We start from the raw sequence: 24880 nt of genomic DNA on the forward strand, positions 1-24880 counted from the left end.
GAACTATTCTTGTTCAAGCCGTTATGAATTCAGTACCACTACCTTCCTCCTCCTACCCCACCCCTGCCAAGACAGAGCATGGCTTCAGCCCTGGGCATGCCCCCTCCTCTCCAGCAGGGCTTTTTCTCTCCCCTCTTCTTTGGCAGTGGCTGGAAGCTGTGCTCTAGTGACCCCCAGCTTCTGGTTTGAGCCACTGCAGGCATGTGGCTGCATTTCCTGAATCAAATCGAATGTGTGTTCATTTGCTTATCTGTTGAATCCCTACAGCTTAGATTAACCTATAAAGAATGAATCAATTCAGCCTTGAGCTTTGTGACTGTTTGTACTTAGCCCCTACAAGAAAGCAACCAAAATGCAGCTCAAAACACTCTGTACAAATATACAAGACTGAAGGACAATGGTTATCCATTAAGAACCACCTTGCACAGGAAATAACCGAAGACAAAGCAAAATGCAGATGGATGTTCGTAGTAACAGAGTTCTTAAATATTCCTGCCTCCCATTTCATTTCTTGCTAGCCCACAGATTTATGCTAACATAACCCAGTATACCCCGTAGGTTTCGACATATCACCCAGGTTTGCCTCTCCCACACTAACCAGAAGTGGCTGATATCCCATGTGCCAATGGAACAAGAAGGAGCCTTCTCTAGAAGCACACAACTGGTGTCATGGTTACATTGGATAGTCAGGCTCTGTGCACTGATACACTTGAAGCTGATGTCACACATGCAGAGATTTTGCACTTTCTTCTTGCATATGGATATCAAAGCCTTGAGAGCACAGAAGCAAGGAGTCTATCTAGTGCTTACTGTGTAGGTTTGCAACAGCTACTTTAAGGACACAGATATGCAGTTCATAAAATACCTTTTATCGCTCCAAGTTTTTCATGAACATAAAGGGAGGCTTGCAGGCAATCAGACAAACCGTGTGCCTCTGCTCTGAGTCAAAGGCCAGTCTTCACCATGAAAAGCTGACAATCACTACTCGAAATAGCAAACATTTCAACCTCCAGAACATTTGGGGATTTCCTGCAGGTGTCCAGTTTTCCCATGAAAAAAATCACAAACAAACAGTGTGTGCTCTCAAATGGCTGTTTCTTACCCAATCTCCTCCCCCCTGCCCCTCACCCCCAAAAGCCTGTCTCTGGGTGTCTCCACTCTCCCTTCTTGCAGCTGACTTTCAAAGGTGGTTAGTGCTCACCACTGCAACTGAAGCCCGTGGGGATTGTGGGCTCTCTCGGAAAATCAGGGCACCGGTTAAACTTAATAGTACCTCTTCCTTAGTATTTGCTCTTTCACACGGTAGCAGGAATAGCAGGTACAGCAGCCGCTTTCGACTGCAACCTCCTCAGGGCAAGGACCTCTTCTTACGCTTTGTCTGCAAAAACATCACAATGCACTACTGGCACAACAGACACAATCCCCAACAGCAGGGATGGGGAAATAGATCCTGTCTCGTTGGTAAGTCCACTCACGGCACAGTGCGGAACGCTTGCGCACGGCTTCAGGGGACCGGTGACAGACATCAATCCAGACGCGTCTCCTCTTGGAAGCAACTGGTCTTTGGCAATACTGATTTCATTCACAAACCAGCCCATTATTGTCTCATCTGTACGTGTTGTTTTCTACCTCCGAGCCAAGCTTTTCTTTTTCAACACTTCCCTCTCTTTGTGTTTTTCACTCTTCCGTTGTTCTTTTATTTTTCTGTTTTGCTTCTCTCTCTTTTCTTGATGACTGGCTCTTTCTGTGCATTTTATTCTTGTTTTCCCTGCTCTTTGTTGTACAACTGTCTGGGCTTTTCTTTTCCTCTTTCTTTTTTTTTTAATGTTGCTTTATTCTCCATTCATTGTTATTCCCTCCTGATTTTTTTTCTGGTCTCTCCTTGACTTTGAATTTTGCTCTCTATTGTGTGTTTTATGTTTTGTCATCTTCTCTCTGTTTCTCCTTCTCTGTTTCTTGTTTTTGTAGGGTCCTGGACTTTGTTCTTTTTTGTTGGTTTTTTTTTTCAGTGCCTTTCTTTCATCCATGGAAAATAACTTTCTACTCTAGATGATGTGCTTTGTTATCTCACTTTGATATTTCAGGGCACATATCACAGCATTAAACTATCAACTTTGGCTTTGCCGGCATCTGTTCACACAAATGACTATTTTGGAACTTTCATCCAGGACAAAATTTTGCACTTTCCACTAAATAATGTCATGAAATTCCACCTCAAGTTGTATTAACAATTCTGAATTGTAATGAATTTCTTCCCATTTCTGCAGAGCTGCTCATGCCAAAACCACCACGTTTTCAATCCCTGTGATCCACATTTTGCTATATAATGGGAAAATGAGCAGCTCAGGAACAGGCTGAGAGCAGTTTATGAGCCTGTTTACAACTCCAATTGAAGTCAATGGGAAAAAAACCCCAACAACTTTTTAAGTGGCTTCAGTGGGGATTGGGGTTGGCCTTTTTTTCAGTATTGATTGAAAGTCATTATTATCCAATGCTTGCTTGATGGCCCATGTAAAAGGAGTTACTGCTCTCAGTTCAACTCCTCAGATTAACTTATTAAAAACCGAGTAATATTACATTGCTGCCTTGCCGGCAATCTCATCCAAAAGGCCACAGTATGACTGTGCTGGGAATCTTTGCAGGCCTCCACTTCAAGTTTAAGGGGTATTAGCAAATCCATGTGGGTGAAAGCAACAGTGCCATGGATGGCTTCAGTGTCCAGCATTGTCAGTCTGGTTTGCCACTTTGGCTGACCCGGTCCTTAATGCTGGTTCCTGGGCACAATTACTCTATGCAGATGAAGTAAAAAACATCCCCGTTCCAACATCACACTTAAGGGCAAGCAAGTGTTGTATAATCACTTTGTAGGTCAAATACATGTAAACATATGTAAATGTTGATGCAAATTAAGTACAGCCCTTGTGCAAGCTTTCAATTTAGTCTTTGATGGAATCAGTATCTTGACTGATGTTTCTTGATCCTTACAGATGATGCCAGCTTCCGGGCAGAGGCAACTTTTCCCCACTCCAAGAGAACTAAACCAAACCAAACCTCATAGCCCTCCGCAAATGTGGTGCTAAACTTCCCATTGCTGTGGGTGACTATGAAACACTGGGGTCAAATATTCCCTAACTAAAACACTCAATCCTCATTGACTTCAGTAGGCACCAAATCAGGTCCACTGAAATGGGAAAAATAAAACCCACAAACAAACAGTCTGCGCAATGTACATGCAGACTTTTTCCCCTCTTATCCCCGGTGGGACCTTTGATGCTGCCAAGCACTCAAGGCCAAGGAAGCTGTGTTGGTATGTCAAGCAGGTTAATGAGCCCGTCCATTATTATTAAGCAGCCCTCTTGGCACAATCTCTGTGCCTGAGCTTCCCGGTCTGTGATGGCACGAAGCTGTGAGTTACCATCACGTTCGGCACTGACCAGTTTCAGGGGCTTTCACCTCGGTAAAAGGCAGTTTTCAAAAGTCCCTTTTCTTTGAAACCCCCCAGGGCTCTCTCAGGGCTCTCCCTGTGTGTCGTTTTAATGCTGCTGGACTTAATTGACTGCTCCTGTTTATTTTTTCCTCTTCCTGTGGCATCCAGCATGCAGTTAAATAATACATTCTGCAGCTGGCTGAACCCACTTCTGTACCACACCACCTGCCCAGGTGTCTACAGAGAAAGAGACTTTAAACATTATTTTTAAGGCAACTGCCATTATGTGTTTTCCACTTTATTTCCTGCTGGGGACACTTTTTAGCAGTTTAAGTGACTTTTCCCCCTTCCTGTTAAAAGCCCTTTGATTTTATTTTTATTTCCCTGCTGTCCATCCCCACTGCTGCAAAACAAAAGGTCTAAGAGAGCTTTATCCTTAACATAACTACACTGCTTTACCCCATTGGCATGCGGATTAGACATGGCCAGACTCTGAACAGACTCATCAACAAAATATCTAATTAAAGGCAAAAGCGTGACAGAGGGGAAGACGTGCTTGGGTATGGAGAATGCCCGACATGTTCCAGTGTTATACACCCGGCCCTCTGAGTGCTAAGGGGGAAGAAATGTCAATTCTAGTCTAGTCTGTCTGTAGCCATGCCACTTCTAACTGTGATCTCATGACTAAGTCGTTTCAATATTTCTTCTTTATTTATAATTAGGACTGTGCAAAGCTTCGGGTACTGATTCGATTTGGAGGAGATTTGGCCCGATTCGGCAGCCAAATCTCTGAATCTGAATTGAATCAGGGGACCAATTAAAAGGTGTGAACTGATTGGAAGTTTTCTGAATTGATTAGGAAAACTTTCGGAGAGCTTCAGCAACGCAGGCAGTCCCTTCCCACAGGGAGCTGGACCCAGACTCCATACTGGTCCGTAGGGGGTGGAGGAGTGGGGAGGGGACCATGGGGGACCCCTACCAGGCTCCATCACCTGCCTGCTTCCCCAGCCCCACCCCTCCCCAGATGCCCTGCCAACCCCAGCACCAGGTCCCAGCCCTTTAAAACAAAAAACAAAAAAACCTCCAAACTCACCGGCTGCTGCAGTGGACTAGGGCTTTTGGGCGGGGATGGTGGAAGAGCCCTCCATGCCGTGCAGGGCAGTGCAGGGAAGCAGAGATAACATCCCCCCGCCAGCAGGAGCTGGTAAGTTGGGGCTTTTCTTTTTATTATTATTTAAAGGGACAGGAGCTGGAGCAGAGGGAGCAGCCGTGGAGGGGGAAGCAGGCAGGGGTCAGGGAGCTTGTGGCAGAGGCCCCCATGTGGCGTGGGACAGTGGTTAATCACCCCCCTTTCCCCCCCCGGCTGGGCAGGAGCCAGTGAATGGGGGCTTTTTTTCCCCAAAGAGCCAGGAGCTGGAGCGGGCAGGGGATGGGGCTTGCAAGATTCAGAGATTCGGCAGCAGCTCAACCTCCAAATCAGATTTGGCCAAATCAATTCAGGACAGTGATTTGAATCACCGAATCGAATCACTGTCCCCCAAATTGGCTGAATCCAAAGCGAATACTAGCCACTTTGCACAGCCCTGTTTATAATATCATAGTTGTGCTGGGTACTTTAAACATGTACAGAAGACATGATCCATATACTGAGTCCCCAACCATTGAGGGTATCTCTACAAAGTACTGAATATCTCCTGTTAGGTTCCCTCTTTGGTTTCAGTGGGAGCTGAAGGCACTCAACACTTGTTGGGATCAGACCCTTGCCCACTTGTAAAGAGGGTAAAAATGATGCCTAGTTCATTAAAGCCATCGCTCCACTACAAGGCAGAGGTAGTGCTAGGCAGTCTTATGCCCACTGAAGTGCCCTCTTCCAGTTACACTATAAAACTATATCATGGCTGTTTTTGATAATTGCAACCTCTGTAGCACTTTGCATGAGGAAGCAAGGTAGAGATTTGCATGTTTTGGCTACATTTCAATATGCAGACCTGCATTCAGACTAGTGAAAATTCACATGCACCCCAGTCAGCAATTTCTTCATTTTCTGGGCAAAACTCTTGCGTAGTGTCGTTAATGTTTCTCCACCTCCAATTTAAAAAAAAAAAAAAAAAGCAGTGGCTCCTGGAGTCATAAAATTATGCAAGAATCTTAGCTTTCATTTTAAACAGAAGTTTCTCCCTTCATTGGCTACAAAGAAACTTTTAAAAATGGGACCCAAGTGTGCCATGGGGATTCCAAAACTAGGAGGCAAATAAGAAGAACCCAACCCTGTGTGTCTGAAGATGGATGATGAGGCCTATTCAGGATCGACAGACGCTACTGCAGCTCAGGCATGTGTTTCTGTATTGGGTCGGTGCTGTTGGACTCTTGATTTGGTCCATGACATGCTGTTTCTGCCACTTCCGCTTTTCCATCTCCTGCTGTACTTTCCAACAACAGGTTGCAAAGTACTGAGATCTTTACAGCAGACCCTTCCTCCATTCAGGGCAGTCCTGGGTGATAGTTCCCCATGAGTTAAAATTAACGTTACGCTTTTTTTAAGTCGTTCTTGAGGATGTCCCTGAAGCACTTTCTCTGCCTTCCTCTTGAGCATATATGCCTTGACAGAGCTGATTGAATAAAACTTGCTTCAGTAGTTGTGAATGGGACATCTGGATGACATGGGCCAAAGAAGTTGATGTCAGATGATCATCACGTCAGTACTCATGGTGTTTGCTGGCAGGAGGATGCTAATGTTGCTGCCTCTGTCTTCCCACTGGATTAGCCTCATCTTCCCAACATACTGTGGGTCCTCCTCTGGACCTGTGACTTGGCTTGTTGGAGATTCAATTTCTTCTACTTGGAGTTGGTATCATTTTGCCAAGCACAAAACTTAAGACCTTGCGCTTGTGGTCAATCAACTCTTGGATCTTCTGGCCATTCTCATCAAACCAGTCAATGTTTCCTGGTAGCGTATCCAAGTGTCTCTTCACAGGCACTAACAGCAGTGGCCTTGAGAGCACCCCACATACTGCTGACATTTTCCCATTGTTGTTGATTGGAATTCACCAGTTTGGGTGGATGTTGCCATAATGACCTGTGCCTGCTTTTCTGGTGAATGTTGATGATGGTAAGTCCATGCTCCGTGCATTTGCTCAAGAGGAGGATGCCATTGGAAGTGACTTCTCCTACTCATTCTTTGCCCATGGTTCTGTTTCAGAGGTTAGAGTCCCTTCTGACTCTGGCATTGAATTCACCATGAAAAATAAGTCTGTCTCCCGCTGAAACATCAGAAAGGACTTGGTCAAGGAGGACCTTCGTTTCATCAGCAACGTTAAGAGTCGGGGGCATACATACTGATGACGGCAGCATATTGAATCTCCAACAGTTTAAGACAGAGAGTCATGAGGTGCTCATTAATTCTGATAGGGAATGTGTTGAGTTGGTTTATGAGTTCTTTCTTCACGGCAAAAACCAACTCAGTAAAGTCTGCACTCTCTTTCCTATTTACCCTTCCAGAAGAAGGTAAAGCCACCTCCATGTTCTTTGAGCTGCCCATCTCCCACTCACTGGATCTCGCTCACTGCACCTACATCAACGTGGTGTCACCTGAGTTCTTGGGCCACATGCGAGACTCTGGCTGTTCATTGCTGGGGTTGTCCATGAGGCACCTGATGTTGCAGGTCCTGGAAATGATGGTGCATCTTTGCTGGTATTTTTGACTGCAGGAAAGGTGATCCTACTGGATGCAGTTATCCAGTCAGGAAGAAATACAGAATACCGTATTAGGCAAGCTATGTTTAGGGCACCTGTATTAGACAAGCAATGTTTAATCCTCTCCCCATGTGGGGTGAGAAGAACAGATCCTGAAAAGGTTGGTCAGCCACAGTTACAGCTGTCAAATCGCACTCCTGTCTCCTCCAAGTGCTAGATGACCTTCTTGTAAATGCCTCCTTTATTCTAGTTCATGCCTAGGAGCTTCTAGACCTCGCAGTCCTGCTCCCATCAGCATCAGCTGGTCAACAAAGGGCTTGAGGAATGTGGTGAGAAAGCTGTTTACATGGAAGGTCCCCACGTGTGACTTCTTTTATTGTGGAGAAGCTGTGGCACATCAGCATGGGACCATGATCCCGTGAAAAGGAGACCAAGATAACTGGGGATTTCATGCCACCGCAGCCTTCATTGGTCTTTGCAGCCATTTAGGTAGAGTCTAACATCTTCTTCTGCCTACTCCACCATTGAGGGCTTGTAGGCCCATGGCCGGGGGCTGGGCAGGCTTATTATAGTGGCAACCTGTACTCGCCATTTCACAGCACCATCAAAAGATACATGTGGCTTTTCAGGAGGGAAAGCATCGCCATCTGTTGTCCTCACCACATCCTGGTGATGCTACCGCTGTTTGGTCCACAGCTGCTTATTTTACTGCTAACCTCCCCTGAAGGTCATTCTACTATCCACCACCCGTGGATACGCCGAGTAGCAGTACAGCTCTGCCCACTGACCCAGCAAGTATTACTAGAAGTTAGCAGTACTATTATTACACTTCACTATTTTAAAGCTAACCCCAGCACTGGAATGGGAGGGAGGCTGACTCACGGTTTTCAAATGCTTGGCAGACGTACTCTGAACTACTATAGTCTCCGTTAAGGACTCCTCAGTCATTCCTAGGTCAAGCTGCCTAAAATCTCCTAATATGACCATTATATGATGGCATGTAGAAGTGAGCATTTAGTTTGGATTTTCTTTGCATCCTTGTTACAGTATTTTCTACAAAACAGACACTGCCATTTGAAATCATGGATCCACTGCTGTTTGCTAAGCATCTAAGATGAAGATACAACTCCAAAGCAAAGGAGAGAGTTGGTTGTTAGCTATTTCAGTCCGTATTTGCTGCATGCCTTGTGTTACCTGTTTTTATTCTTTCTTTTTTCAGGGCCAGGCAGGAGCTGACATTGAAAGCTGCACGTCAAAACCAACATCTAAACCCTTCAGTCTTATGACACATATATGATATTTTATGTGCTTAAAGTACTTGGTAAGTATGAAGTGATCTTCAGAGCCTGAAATAGTATTATCTCCATCCTGCAGGAAGTGAAGGCACACAGTGCATCACCGGCATGGCACGGCAAGGAATTTATGGGCTGACATGATGCGACTGCATACTCTGCTGGTGAAATTTCACCCGTTTTTTGTTTTTTTTATGCCAGCAGATTTATGCCAGAATGGCCCTTCAGAATGGCAGGCATCACTCTTCCAAGACACTGTTTGGGGAACCAATCCCTGCCCCTATTAAAATCACTGCCCAAACTCCTGTCATGCTTCCATAGGAAAAGCAGTCCCTATATTATTATTGGTACTGATTTCTTTTTCTTCTGATTTTATTTCATCGTATCACATACAAAGGTAAACTTGAGCTGATTGTGTTTACCTGATGGATCCACCCATCCACCCACACATACACACACATCCCACTGCCACCGCCACAAAGGGAGGATGACGCGGGTTTACAAACTTAACTGGAACGTCAGACGGCAGCGAACAAAACCCAGCAACTATTAAGCTGCGAGAACATCCCTGAAGAAAACAATCTAAGGCTGAGCTGATCCCCTCATTTCTCTCTGATGCAGTACATCCTCCTGGTAAAGTTTTAATAGGTATTGCTGTTTCGACTTCTGACCATATTTCAAAGACAGCATTATAAAAGAAAGTGTAAAAGCAGAAGTGGTGAGATTTGATGTAGCAGGGGCCCTTGAGCACAATGTGTGTCGCTGAAGAACAGAGCTCTGGGGGGTTTTGGAATTAAGGAGCAAGTTGTTCTTGGGAAGAAGGGAAGAAGAAAAAAAACTAAATTACTTCAGAAACACTTGCTGACAAGATCTCTCTCTCTCTCTCTCTCTCTCTCTCTCTGTGCTGCTTTCATCCATGTGGCATTTTCTCAAAACAGCCCACCTTGATCAGTGCTACTGTGCCTGACACTTTACCTCTTTCCTTTGGACAGAAATGTTCAAAATCAGTGAGTTGCAAACTATCCTAAAACTCTTCCAGGTGTGTGCGCCCTGCGGGGCACAGCAATGCTCTTTCTGCTGCCAAATACATTTCCTATTGCTTTCCTGGGCTCAGACCAGGGAGGTGCTGAACGCGCTGGCCCCGATCCAACCACACACTTAGGTCCTGATTCAGCAAGGTACTTAAGGCAGTGGCTTAAATTGATTCACTAGGTGCTTGGGAAAAAAGCACAATTCTGCTATCACAATAGAAAGCTCCTTTCATTAAAAACCTTTTCTAGATCAAAAGGGTGGTGAAAGCAGCAATATCTAACGAACGGGGAAAGTTGATAGCAATGACTATAAATTAACAGTTAAAATGCAGACAATTGAAAAAGGTATTAATGAAAAAATCCATGGCCGGCAGGATTAAGGACAATAAGGAAGAGGATTCTTCACCTATATCAGGAATTTAACAAAAAAATCCTAGAAATGCACAGGTCTATTAGCAGATAGGGATGGGATAATATCAACACAAAAGACTTCTGAAAGACATAGTGACACGCAACATTCAGATGTAAAAGAAAATAGCCCTATAGAAAATCAATTTGGCACATATTCAATGGATTGTAAACTGGCTCACTTGTAGACTTCAACCGAGTGCCTGCAAATGGAGAATCATCACCTGTTGGGGATGTTTCCAGATCTGTCCCACTGGGAGCAAGTCTTAACCAAATTTTATGCAATATTTTTGCCAATAATCCGTAAGGAAACATAAAATATTCCTAACAAGGCTTGCAGGCTTCCCTGGGGACTGTACCAGGACACAGCAGGAAGGACTGAGAGTTATAATGAACTTGACAGCTCTGCTGGCAGGAGCTATAACTCCTAGGATAGCCATCTAAATTGGCCAGGGTGGGAAAGAAGGATGGACTGAAAAGCAGTCTATTCCCCCCACCCCCCCTGGCTGGGGCTGAGCAATTAGCCAACAATTTATCCTAGTCAAAAACGTAACATCACAGAAAGACCACGAGGTACTAGCCATTGTGCAGTGTGACAAGCAGGAATGGAGAAGACTTGTGTGCGCCCTAAGCAGTATCTGGTAGGTCAGGTCTAAAGAGCAACTTGAACCAACTGTGAAACTGGGCTTATTGGAGCCACACTTATTTTAACAGTGTCAAATGCATGGTCGTGTCACTCTAGGAACAAAGAATCAAGGCCAGTTTGGTGCAATTGAGAGTGGTGTGCACTGACTCTGGAAAGGAGTTTGGGATCGTGGTGGATAACCAGCCACAAACCCCCTGCAGACGGGTGGCTCGGTGGGCTGCATTGGAAAGGGCCTCTCAGGGGCAGACATGAAGCACTCTGTCTATTGGGGTGCATCCAGATGAGCGCAGTCGTGTGGTATGTGGTGCTGCAAGTACATTTCCTCTCCATGCTGCAAGGGTGCACTGCCCAGGTGTGTGTCGTGCCAGCTTTTTTTCTCTTGGTTTTATGACCGCTAGATATCCAGGAGTCAAAAAAAACCCACAGAAGAAAAACGGTGCAACTCGCACTCGGTCAGCGTGTGCTGCTGAAAAGCAGAGCCGGGCCACCCGGAGCCGCGCTGTGACTGCCGGCCAGGCTCCACATGGCAGAACTGCTGCAGCTGCAGCCCCGGGAGGCCTCCACGACCCCAGGTACAGCTGCTGGGGCCAGCCCAAGCTGCTGCTGTCATCACCACATGGCATCAAGCCTTCTCCTCCTCCTCCTTCCTCCCAGCCCTGCTTTTCAATCCTCTTCCTTTTTCCAGGCTGTTCCTCCATTCCCTCCCTTTCTCCCTCCTTGCCCCTCTTTTCCCACCTCTCTCCATTTTCCCTGCATTCGTTTCTAACAGCCTTCCTCAACTTTCTCTTCCTTTCCTTTCCTTTACCAACCTCTCTTTCTCTCTCAGCCCCTTCTGCACTCTGTCCTTCTCCTTCTCAGTTAGGGTAACGAATTTATGTTAGCAAAGTGCCCGGGAGATGCCCAATTTTATCCTGTCCACCTCTTCCCATCCTCCTTCCCTGACCTTCCAACTCCTCTTCTCACTGCTGGAGGATCCCCCACCATAACCCTTCATCATTGCCACATGATTTGTAGCACTTCCCTTCCCTTTGCCAAGAAGTCTGTGCTGCTAGAGGGAGGAATTCCCCGCCCCCCCCAAGTACATTAAGTGTAAAACCCATAGCCCCATCCAAAACATCGACTCAGAGCTCTGAATTCGAGAGAAATATATTCCATAGCCCGAACCTGCCCATACATGAAGGCTGCAGGAGGCCTGCATTGCCATTAAATTCCAGGAGTGCTGAGGTTTACACCATTGTTGCTTTCGATATGATTTCTCCACGTGTGTTTCTTTGACACGGAGAAATGGGACACTCCCTTCCCCGTCCGTGGGCTTGTGAATCAGCACGCACAACTTGCAAGGAGGTGGGCTTGTCACTTGGCATTTCTGTGCTAATCTTCTGGTGAGAGGCGTGGGGAGGGGAGACTCCCCTCTGGCTAGGATCCCAGCCCTTTTCTGAGGACTGCATTTCTCCGTCTTTATTAATCAACACCTCTTTGCAGGCAAAAGGCTCTGCTTGCAACTAATTGGCCTGATAGTGAAATTATAGCTCGTTTGGTGTCATTAGTGCCAGTAAAGTCACTCTACCACTTACTCTCCCCTCCCATTCACCTTTACTTGCTTTGCAAAATCTTTTCCAGTTTCATTTCAGCCATAATGGTTGAGAGGGAGGGAGGCAGAGTGAGATAGAAAGAGAGAAACTCAAAGACCACAGCATTCTCTATTAAAGCTGTTTATGATAAGAAGAGGATTAGGTGGCTCATATTCCAGTTATATTAAATTAAATCCCAGGTCTCTTTCCATTTATAACCCTCTTGCTCCCTCAAAACAGACACAAACACACCAACACATACACACCGACACAGCCACACACACATGCACACACGCCTGAAACCATCCATCCTATCGTGACAGTATAGACTCAGGAAAAAAAAAAAGAAGAAAAAAAAACACCCCCCTGGCTCCTTGCCATCTCCGCTCTTATAAACCGTTGTTAACTGCTGTAATGAACCAATCCAGGAGACATATTAATAATGACATGAAGAGACACATTTATTGTTGATTGTTGAGTCACTGGCAGATTTATCGCAGGGTTGCTAGGAGGGAAGGTCTGGCACCGCAGTAGTGCAATTAAAAACAAATTGAATACAGGGACAAAGAATCAATAATCTAACTGGGCAACTTTTAGTTTTTCAAAATACAAATATAAATTAATTGACCTGAACACAGTTGCTAACTGGTCATTAATGTCTGCTTGCTAGCCAATTGGTGTGCGTAATGCATCCCATTAGGATGGATACCGTGAACCCCTCCTTGCACTGACCAGCTGTTGGCTGTCTGTTCCAGCAGGAAGACCTTTGTTTTCCCCAGCAATGGACCGAAGCCCCTAAATTGTGACACAGTCCTGAAACTCCCAAAATGTTAGGACAAGAGCTTGGTTTCACCCAAGGTGAGGTCCCTCCTGGCCTATTTTTCTGTGAACCTATTCTATCATCATCATCATCATCATCTGTTTAAGAGCATTGGCTAGAGGCATCAGGTGAGGTTGGGGGGTAGGCAGCTATTGTACAAAAATATAGAAAGAACAAATGATTTGGGGCAGAGTGTGTCCATTTAAACAGACCCAGCCAAGGGTGACAGAAGAGGTATACACAATTTACAGCTGTAGAATAGAGGCACAAAAGACCTAGACTTAGGTGCCTACATACAGCTTGGTATCAGGGCCAAAGAGATGAAAGGTAAACATTTCAATCAAGCCTAAAGCTCAGCTCCTTGAAGGTATTTAGACGCCCAACTCCCACCGATTCGAATGAAGTTATATCTGTGAAATTCCCACTGATTTGCGCTGAAAGTCCCTTGGACTCAAGCCCCTAAAATACACAGGTGCTTTTGGAAATTTGACACGTTGGGCATGAGCACACAAGCATGTTATCACGAGACAGAGGAGGCCAGGGCCTTCCAGAGCAACAGCTGCTCCACAGGGTCTGCCATGGCCTAAAATGAAAGCGAACTCCCAGTGGTAAAGGGGTTAGTAATACTCATTTCCACAAGAAGAGGGTTTGCACCGGTGGCCACTGAGGAAGACCTGTACAGCTTCACCCCCGTCATCTCACAGTAACATGCTCGGGTTCTCAATGACTCGATGACTTGCCCAAGATCATTACTGAGCCTGTGTTGAAGCTGGGCCTAATTCTGCCCTGCTCCCTGCATCCCAGCTCTGTGCCTTAACCATACAAGCATATTTTCTCTCATTGTACAAATGGGAGCCAGCCACCAAGTTCAGCTCCAAATACCATTCACTCCCGACATCTGCATCTCTTCAGACTCAGGCTTGTGGCTCTTTCTAGTTTCCTGCCTCCCTTGCAGATGTTTGCTCTGGCCTTAATCTTGACAAAGGATTTTTTTTCCCCTTTTCTCTTCTGTTGGCTGCAGCCTGGCTTCAAATCTCCCTGATGCAGCAGAAACCGGCGAGGAGGGTCTTTTCGTCTTTCAAGTGCCAGCTTTCTATCAAATCGCTGGCACTTCCGTAGGGTGTAAGTAGGTAAAAAAGACGATCTTTTGTTCACCTACAGCCTCTTTCATCTGAGCTCTCTGAGCACTCCCCAAGCATTAATTACAGTGAATTAAGTATTATTATCTCCATTTAACAAATGGGGAAACATAGGGCAATTAACTAGCTTAGCCCAAGGTCACACATCAAGTCAGGAGGCAGAACTAGAAATAGAAACCAAGAGAGTCTCAGCTCCCACCGTCTGGGCTCGGACCACTAGGGAACACTGCCTCCCTCCAGGCACTGCATGAAAAATGAGGTTAACAGCACATATACGTTGTACTTATTGGTCCAAAATGCTTCAGTTTACACTAGAGAGAGTGCAGTGTTTGGGCTTTTCCTTTTTTTTAGTTTTTTAATTTAAAATGTGCATGTATTTAATACTGATTGACAGCCCAGGAGACAGAGATCCTCCACTTACACTCCAAATAGGAACAACAGATGAACTGCAGCAGTGCAACTTCCTTCACGTATGGCCTTGACACTGCAAGCCTCCACCCCAGCAGCAAAAGGAGCCATATAGCGAGGGTGGACACTCGATCTTCAGTGCCCATTCAGGTCCATTGGCCTCTCTGCTGAGATGGGCAGCTAGTGCCAACACTGACAGTTCTTGATGTGATATTTGCCACTCCCAACTGGACTCAGGCCATCAAAATGCTGTGGGAGCAAATGTCAGTCTTTGCCAACCTGAGCTGCATCTGAAGCAGGCATCAAGTGGTAAAGGTGTCCGTATGTCCTATTACCAAGCCTTCCTGCAATAGATAACAGTCCCACAGAGATGATAAGCAGTGAGGATTTTGTGGCAGGACGAAACTTAAGCTAATTACTTTGCTTTATTTAAAAAAAAAAAAAGGAGGGGTCTATATGCGTGTGTAAGAAAATTCTACTTATAGGGCCAATGCTGGCCTTCAGAGACGGAAAACGGAGGGCTACCCCTTCACACATGGTAAAGTTGAATGGTGTCCACATTACCGGTTTCTCTTACAGTGCATCATGTATTCCTCTCACACTGTACTTCATCCTAGAAAATCCACCATAATTGGGAAGGTGATTTGTTGCTATAAGAGATACCCATCCCACCTCTGAGCCAGTCCTGAAACTTGGTTGTATGGATGAGAGAAGAACATTTGCTATCTGGTTTTAGTTAAATTGCTTTCGACACTAAATTGCTAACGAATACTGTTAGCATTGGGTTTGAAGAATATGAAGGCAAGACTTGGTCCTCTATATGAACAAAGACAAAGTTAAGAACCAGGGATCAAATCTGCTGTTGGTGTAAGTGGGTAGGACTCTACTAACATCAATTAAATGGTCGCTGTTTATGCCAGGGGTGATGTTTGCACTGCATGGTTTGGAAAGAAAGCATTCCCAAAGGAAGGTCAACCAAGCCATGATGTTCCTCACGGTTAAGCTGGAGAACTGCAGCCTCGACCATCCCACGGTCCGATGGCTGGGGACCTGGCTACGGGGTCAGACCCGAAGAGCATTAGTTGATGGGGGCAAATCAACATGGCAGGGTGACCAGTGGTGTCCCTCAGGGCTCAGTACTCTTTAACATCTTCATTAATGATTTGGATTCGGGCATCAGATGCAGACTGGCAAAAGTTCACACATGACACTACACTATGAGGGAAGGCAGGCACGCTGGAGGGCAGGCTGGGGATACAGGCCAACCTGGACAGGCTCACCAGGTGGGTGGACCAGAACCTGATGGCATTCAATGTTTTTCCTGGGAGGAAAAACCAACATCATACTCAGAGGCTCAGCAGTGCTACACTCACTAGCACCTCGACCGAAAGAGACCTCGGGGTCTTGATTGACCACAAGATGAACATGAGCCACCAATGCAATACCATAGCCGGCGAAGCAAACCAAACTCCGGCGTACATCCACCGATGCATCTCAAGCAAAACCAGGAAAGTCATCCTCCTGCTTTACTTGGCCTTAGTGAGGGGCCGCAGCTGGAGCTCTGCATCTGGTTTTGGGCCCCCCACTTCAGGAGGGATGTGGATAAGATTGAGAGAGACCAAAGAAGAGCCACCTGCATGATCCAAGGCCAAGAGAGCAAGCCTTATGAGGAGAAGCTGAGGGACATGGGACTCTTCAGCCTGTGAAGAGAAGGCTCATGGGGGACTTGGTGGCAGCCTAAGTATATAAAGGAGTTTGCACCAAGATCTGGGAGAGCAGTTGTTCACTAGGGCTTCTTAAGGGATAACAAGGTCTAACGGCCACAAACTTCTGGAAGACCAATTTAGACTGGACATAAGAAAAAACTTCTTTACAGTCCGAGTGTCCAGGGTCTGGAACAGACTCCCCACCAGAGGTGGTGCAAACACCTACTCTGGACTCATTCAAAAGACACTTGCACGCTTATCTTGCTGGGATCATTTAACCCCAGCAGACTTCCTGCCTATGGCAGAGGGGCTGGACTCGATCTTGCCAGGTCCCTTCCAGCCCCTAATGCCTATGAAATCTATGACCGACAATCCCCACCCATTAGGAAAGGTCTGCATTACAGACTGCGCTGCTATGAAAGCCAGGGCTGGCTCCATGTTTTTTCCTTTCCAATCTTCCTGTGTTCTCCTCGGCAGCTACATATCCCTACCCAGAGTTTGGCACAAGTGTCTCTGTGGAATAAAAGGATTCTTTTTTGCCTTGTTTTAAAGAGATAAGATAATCACGCTGGGATTTTAGTAGGCAAGATATTGGGTGTTATGTGCAGAAGATTTATTAAGAGCTGGAGCATGAAGAAGAGAAAAGAGAAGAAGCTATAATCTCTCTTTCTCTCATACACACACATATTCATTTCAGATACATACTCCTGCAGCAAGAGAAGAGCCCCTCATTTTCCAGATATCTCCTGCCCTCTAATTATATATTACATCCATTCTTTTCTGCCTAATATTGGGCTCTAGCCAGCTTTTCCTCCCCACTTCTACTTCTTGGAATTAACCCATTGAGGCAGGGAGAAGTGTTCAAGTCAAGTCTGACACTCGATTCTTCTCCCTTCTATTTTCCATTCTAGACTTGCCATTAACACTGTCAGAGCCAAACTACACTCCACAGACACCACTGGGAAACATCCTCCTCCTAACACTGATGTTTCTTGGGGAGTCTGAACCTGAAAACTAAATTCGGGAGAGGCGGCCACACTGTGCCCATGTGCAACTGTGTAGTAACCACCAGACTTCACCATCACATTCAGCAAGGTACTTAACACATGTCCAACTTGAGTCATCTCACTGAAATGTCAAGAAAGAGTTAACACAAGTGCGCTGGGATTTTTACAGGTAATTTGCTAGTAAACAGTTTGATGCAGAGAAAGCCTCTTGAGAATTGTTCTTCCTCTAAGATTTCACATCCAGATGGGGAAAAAAAAGAAAATTTTCTCATAGAATTGTCTTCTGGGAGCTGAACTATTGCAAAAATAGCACAAGGAATTTCAATGCCATCAAATCAGAACACAACATGTTGCCCTGATTTGACCTGAAAACTGTTTCCAGAGCCCCATCTTACCTTGATTCCTATCCAGTTCTGAACTCACCCCTGAGATTCACTGTAATGAAAGACAGGGACAGGTGAACCTCAAAAACTTTGAGTTTGGATCTTGGAAAGAAAAGGAAAGAGAAACCATTCACAAAGCTTTATAAATGTATATGAGACGTAAAGTGCTCAGCTACTTCACTGATGGTTACCGAATGGATTAGAAGGATACAGACAAGATAGTGGAGATAAATAGATTGAGATTATATAGACAGGCATTTCTCAGAGCCGCCTGTCAGCTGCACAAATTTAGGCTGCATATCTTGCAAGATCAGGCTTTTGCAGCAATATTAGCACTTTGCCTTCCATACCCAATCCCAGCATGCAGAGAGATGTAAAAATGAAAGATGTAGCAAAGGAAATGTTTCTGATGGTTCAATTCAACTTGGGTCTAGAGATGAATGAATGTCCCCCAAAGGGACGGAAGGTTCCTGGCTTTTGTTTGCTTCTGATTTTTTCTTCTAGACTGTTTCCCCCTCTCTAACGCAACACTGGAAAGCCGGAAAGCCTGCAGCACGTCCCAAATGGAAAACGACACTAAATTTCAGAGAACTGGCATGCAGAACAGCATAAAACTATCTGGGCAAGTGGTAAAGTAACAAACTCTGTCTCTGAGGTCTTTACATAATTAAATGGGCACAAGAGGGATTTGGGTGGGTTTTTCTCTTCCTGAATGACAGCTGATTGGTGGTAGTAATCAGACCCTTGCATTTCCAAATGGAGAGAGGATAAATAAAGTATAGAAACAATTTTTTTTTAAAGAGACAAGTTGGGGCACAGAAATTTGTCAGATTTGCTCATTGCAAAATCAATACCCATCAGCTGTTTAAAATTAAAGCAAAGATTAAGTCCTGGTTTTATACATGCCTTATTGTATTCTGAGAGCTTTCTACTCAGCCAGATAAATCTTCTTTAAGAGGATTAGGAAACTTTCATTATCTTTATCTAACCTGAACTAACACTAACTCTGAAAAATTAATCTATAGACTGGACAAAAGCCGATAGCTGTTGCAAAGAAGCAGGGATCTGGAGTTACTTTCTAATTGAAGTGGGTGGGTGGGAAATGGGGGAAATGTGAACAATGCCGAGACTGTAGAGGAAAAACAAGACCCCCCCTCTCAGGGGCAGATTTTGTTGCACTGTTCTTTGAGGAAAATTTTGCTAATGAATTTGAGGATCTTCCTCTCAAAAATGATATATTTGTGAAAACTCCCCTAATGTTCAGCCAGCTCTACCTACTATAATGATGTCTAGCCAGCTAGCTTCCTGACCCATTTATGCAAGGTGAATGTAAGACTCCATCACACAGCTGTGGGCCTTTTGGGACTATGTCAGCTTAGTAGTGGTATGCAAAACAGGACATATTCAATTTGGATTCAGCCCAAATCAGAGACAGTGATTTGATTAGTTGATTTGGATCACTGTCCCCGATTCGATTCGGCCAAATCCAAATCTGAAGATTTGATGCCGATTCAGAGAATCAGCAATTCGGACACAGGCACAACTTTAAATGCATTTTCTACACACCTTGAGGTACCAGGCGGCTCGTGATCGCTGCGATGCTGGGGTGGCTGGAGTGTCCCACCGGAGCGCAGGGGGGCCCTCCACATGCTTGGCGGTCGACTTTCGGGTCTGCAAGGGAGTGTGCTGGGAGGCCCCCCTGTACCACCCCACGCACAGCAAAAAGCTGTGGGGGGACCCTGGGTACCCCCCCCCCCCAGACCCAGGGGCACCAGTCACCGACATAGGAGGGTGCAGGGGGGAAGGGAGGCCCTGTGTACTCCCTGGCAGACTCATAATGAGACTGGAAGTGCTTCTGGTCCACTTCTGGGTCTGCTGCCGAGCGCACTGCCCCCCCCCCCCCAAATGGTTCTGTGGGATGCTGCATCTGTCCCAAAACCAGCATTCACGAGCCGCCTGGTACCTTGAGGTATGTAGAAAAAACATTTAAAGTTATGCCTATGTCCGAATCAATTCAGAGGGGTCCGATTCGATTTGGACATATTAAAGGGTCCTCCGATTCTGTTCAGATTCAGAGATTCACCCACCGAACCTCCGCCAAATCGAATTAGGGACCAAAGCTTTGCACAGCCCTACAGCTTAGTGTGCGATTCACGTTATCCATCGGGTTCCCCATCACGAACATTCAGACTCTTCCGATTGGGATCAAACATCCCAACTGAATGGAGCTCCCTCAAAGAGAGACCTGCTCAAGCCCGCCTTGTCTGTCCTCAGATCTGGAAACTCTGCGATCCTTCTGTCTGAAGAGACTCAGGGACTCCCACTTTTCAACCCAACAGCTTCTGTTACATGCCAAGGCATTTCTCTAACAGCATTATCCACTGAAGCTCTGTGCCAAAAACCCTTTATGGCCCGTATTGACTTTGACATACTTACACAATCTGTCTTTCCCAGAAACTGATAGCCTTGTACTGTTCAAGTCTGTTCCTCTACAGTACCTGACAGTTCTTTTATTTCAGCACTGCATTTCCCAAAGAAGATAACTCTGCTGTCAAGGCCACTAAGGTGCCACAGAGGCTTTACTTCCCATGCTAAGGATCCTCTGTTCCTCTGGAACTGAGCCCCACTAGCAGACAGGAAAGCCAGAACTGACACTACCTGCTGGCACTTCTAATACCTATGACACCTTCAAAATGTGCTCTTTCTTGCTTTCTCCTAAAGGAAAGACGTAGGAATGAGTAGCCGAGATCAGATCAGTCCCTAGCTAAGTTGGTAGCCAGCAACATTTCAGAACCCTGGGTTCTTTCCTTTGCCAGCAGCGTGCCCAGCTAACAAGCACTAACCATGGGTCCAATTCATAACTAGAAGAAGCAAGAACTCTAGTAAGATGTTCTGATGCAAATGTCTAATTAGCTGAGTCACCAGTTGGCCCATATTCAAACCACCCCAAAAGGGAAGAACATTTTAGATGGAGTCATCATCAGAGAGCATAGGCCCACGTCCAACTACAGAAGGCTGGGATGGCAGCCAGAGGTCCATATTTCAATCCCCAAACAAGATTCAATCCTGCATCTATGCAAGAGGCTTGGGGAGATATGTAGCCTCTTCTATCCCTATGGGTCTCAGATAACAAGCAGGACCCACTGGTCTGAATATTCCCCTGTGCTGCATCACCAGTGCCTACCAGAAGCTGTAACCACTGGAAGCCCTGCGTCCCTTCAGCATAAAAGTTTTCATCTCATCAGGCAGAGATGAACCTTACCTTGCACGATGAGATGTACCCGCGATGTCTTTGGATGATTGTCTGTCTGCACAGAGCAGGTGTAGGGGCCCTCATCATACACGTCCACATTATGGATCTTGATGCTGTACTGGGTTTTGGTGTTGGAGAGGATGACCACTCGGTTGTCTATAGACCACTTGTCATTTCCAGCATACAGGATGGTGCTGCGGTTCAACCAAGCTACCCGCGTGACCCTGTCATCCACAGTACACCTACAGAGAGAGGGACAGAGCGTCAGACACACGGGCCAGTACAATGAACACAAAGAGCTGCCAGCAGTGTCTCTGAAGGGTGCACCTGGCTCACTGCTTGGTTCTGGCAGCTTGGTCTGCTGTAGGGAAAACATCCTGGACAGTGCAACAGAGGTGCAGAGAACAGGAACTCGGAACGAGTTTGCATTTAATATACAACTCTAATATTATTACTGCAGTTGTTATCATTATTATAAATATTCATGAACCAGAACCCTTGATCCCGGAAGAGGACAATGTCCATGAACAGTGGTACCCTGGCTAGTTATAGTACCATTCCACAGGATTTTCCCCCGAGGGACATTTAATCAGCTTCTCATTTTCAGTTCCTAGCTTCACATCGGAAATACCTTGTATAATAATAATAATAATAATAATAATAACAACAACATACCTTGCATACTACCCTCCCCCACTCTTAAAAGGGTGGGGGAGGGTAGTATGCAAGGCCCCTTTCTTGCCCTGTTCTATCATGTCTTAGACTTATTTTAACACACTAGGATGGGTCTTGGAAATGCCACACCGTGCTGTGAGGCTTTGGAGAAAATTTCCGGTGCTCTCCTGAAAGAAAGTGTCACCTTTTGTGGGGAGCCACGTTAAGTATGTCCTTTGAAAGCCCACAAAGACTCTCCATACGTCACCTCCTACAGCTCCACTTGCCCCCCCACGACCCATTCCATTGCCCTTGCGACACATAGGACATTTTAGATGAAGCTGTAAAATCTGATGACAGTTCAGCTTGTCAGCATGGCCCTCCAGCCATCCCTGGTGTGATATACATACAGCCGCTCCAAGGCGGGGGAACAGCCTCAGCACAAAAATGGGAACCAAGGAGGGGCAGAAGAAGAAGGGAAACAGGAAAACGAGGAGGAAGAGGGGGGCATTTGGCAAAGCCGCTGTACATCCTACAAGTGCCTTCAAAACACAACACAGTCATTTCAATTATTTATTTCCTGTCTGGCTCCTGCCCTGCCTGTTCCTGCCACGAGATATTGGAAAGCTTCAGAGTGACAGTTCAGAGCGGTTAGTTACACTTGGCAAAGAACGGAGGGAGAAAAAAAAAATGGAATTAAAATGTTCCTGGAGCACATGCCTTTTTAATTCCATTTGATAGATTATCTTGATGCATTTACTCCCAGGCCCGTCTAGCTCAACAGCACCCACAGAAAAACTGTCATGCATTTGGTGAAATTAAGAGCCCAGTGTTTCTCCGGAGTATCCTCTTTCTTCCTGAAGACCTCCATAGACAGAGCAGGCAGAACGCTTTGCTGTGATAAAGCAAAACTGCAGATCATTACCTGGGTACTGCAAGTGGCAGCACTAATGCTTTGTCCTTCTACCACATTATCCTTTTTTAAGGATCTTAAAGGGCTTTCCCTATGTTAAAAATCCAACCCTTGCAAATGTCTCTACAAGGTAGGCTCGTGTAATACTTGTTCTACAGTTGGGGAAATCGAGGTACACACAAGAGAAGTGACATGATGATAGTAATGATCGCGTGCACACTGCAGTAGTGCCTACAGGACAGAGCTGAGATTGAGGCACTGTACATATATATGTTAAGAAACACTCCCTACTCTAAAGCCTTTACAGACAAGAGAGCTAAAGGTTGTAAGAATGGGAGCCTGAGAATCCTCGCCTACCAGACGGAGAACTGAGGCACGCAGAGGAGCGCCGACTTGTTCAAGGCCACATTCAGCTTTGCCTCAGAGTTGAGAGTTGAACCTGATCCTCCCAAGATAGTTCATAGCACTATCCTTCCTGGGGGAATAAATATATTAACTTATAATCATATCCAGCCCCTTGCCACCCGGTTGCATCTCCCATCGGAGGCTGTGGCAGATATTAACCTGAATCTGCATGATCCTATGCCAAGAAGCCATGCTGGTAGTGTAAGCAGTGGCCGCTATTCCCCAGGAAACGCAGTGCTCCAGGGTTTGCTACTGCTTCCACACAATGGATAAGACATGCCCTGCATGCCTCTTGTTGCTCTCTGGGTTTGCAGTGCACGCGTACGTGAAGTAGGAGGAATTTGCAGCATAGGCACCGGGCAGTATCTGCATGTCTCACTGCTGCAATGCTTCAGCCATGCCTCGCTATGCTAGCTCGCATGTCCACAGTGGCACCTTCCCAGACATTTCCTCCAGCTCGCCTCTGCTGCCAGATGGGGCGGGAGGGCAGAGCCGTGCCTCTCGCACTGAAGCTTCAGAAATGTTATATGCCTCCCATGCCATGTCTGCAGAGTGTCGACTCCATCAGCAGTATTATTGGGGGTGTGGGGTGGGAGTTTATTAAGCATGCTTCACTGCCCCCATGAGCACTCGATTCAGGGAAATGACAGATATATTCTCCCTTAAACAAATAATTTCCCCCCTGAAGTGGCTGTATGTCTCCACTAGCCATGTCAAGCAGGGACTCCTAGGAAGACAGATGGTCCTTTGGGCTTGGCATGTTATTACCTGCACCCCATGAGGCTGCCATATTTTAAACACATTGCTGTTTCTCCAACAACACAAACTTCTCCTCCTGAAGTCCCTGAATGGTGGCAAAAGCAGCAGTCCCCCCATTCCAGAAGGAGCCACTATGCTATTACTGAGGGGCTGCTGACCACAGCAAGGAGGATGCTTTCACCCTCCCTTTCCAAAGGCAGAAAGTCCTGAATCAAAATATTCTAAGTGCATTTAAAAATCAAATGGAAACAGGTGTTCCCCTGACACTGCTCTGACCGTGCACTTGATACCAAACAGGCAGGGTTCGCCATATCGGTCCACCAATGCACTTGACCTGTAGGGGCAACCACGAGCCTTACAGATCTCCACCAGTGCAGCTCTGCCGGCCCCGCTGAGTTCAGCCCGGGCTACTCCGGGCCCTTAATCCGCAAGCTAAGCTCCTGCAAGCTGCAGAGCTGCCGTGACTCTCCCTGACGTCAACAGGCATGAAGAGCACTCGGCACTTCTCAAGAGCCCCTCGGCACATTGCAGGATCAGCCTGGAAGAGCCAGCCCCAGACCTCATTGGGACTGCAAACTCGGTGGAAGCCCATCTCAGACACTAAAGGTGGGCTGGAATCCAAGGCACCCCCTTCTCTCCCACCACGCCGTGGCCGCGTGCTGCATCCCAGCATCAGGGAGCTGAACCTTTCCTTTGATTCAAATGAGCTGTGGGAGAGCTAAGCGCAGCCTAGTTAAGTTGAGCCCTAGGGGATTCCAGTCTAGTGGACTATTACTCCTGTCTCAGTTCATTATAATGAATAATAAAGAGATACTTACACACGTTTTCTGTAAATTATTCATTGCGTGCACTGGAAAATCAGGGCAGTAATATGTAAAACAGACAACTTGTATGTCTGTGCTCATATAAATATCTAGTATAAAGCCCTTCAAGGTACTATCTGGTCCCCTCATTAGGGGTGAAGTACAAGGACTCTGGTTTGAAGTGACAGTACGGATTCATCCACTGTGGTTTTGCTGAAGTTCAAATGCTGTCACCTAAACTCTGGGCGAATTTTCCAAACAGCGTCGAGCCCGTGTAACAGGGAGCAGAACACCCGCCTCTCGTGGTGCCAGCCAGAGTTGAAGGTGTGGTAAAACCTGCGAACTCTCCTATGAAATATGAACTTTCATTTCTACCCAGGAGAACGTTTACAATTTTTTCCCCGATGCCTGAAGAAGGGTGTTTGTGCCCGAAAGCTTGCAATTAAAGATTTTTTTTTTTTTAAATCCAGTTGATCTAATAAAAGTTATCACCTCTACCATGAGTCCCAATTGCTTTTTCCTCTAGACCAATATGGCTACAACCTGGATACCTTCTCGGACA

At 46.1% G+C, this 24880-nt stretch overlaps 1 protein-coding gene across 5 annotated transcripts in view; it reads right to left on the minus strand.

Annotated features, from left to right (window-relative positions):
* The window catches only part of OPCML (opioid binding protein/cell adhesion molecule like), a 630964-nt gene that overhangs the window by 126136 nt on the left and 479948 nt on the right, over nt 1-24880 (minus strand). For all 5 annotated transcript variants that reach the window (XM_019547024.1, XM_019547022.1, XM_019547026.1 and 2 more), the window contains one exon: nt 20794-21026. In XM_019547024.1, coding sequence (XP_019402569.1) covers nt 20794-21026 — 233 coding nt within the window. The remainder of the gene's footprint in view (nt 1-20793; nt 21027-24880) is intronic.

Source organism: Crocodylus porosus, unplaced genomic scaffold (genome assembly GCF_001723895.1).
Source record: "Crocodylus porosus isolate Cpor-Errol unplaced genomic scaffold, CroPor_comp1, whole genome shotgun sequence".
In the NCBI taxonomy this organism is placed as follows: Eukaryota; Metazoa; Chordata; order Crocodylia; family Crocodylidae; genus Crocodylus; species Crocodylus porosus.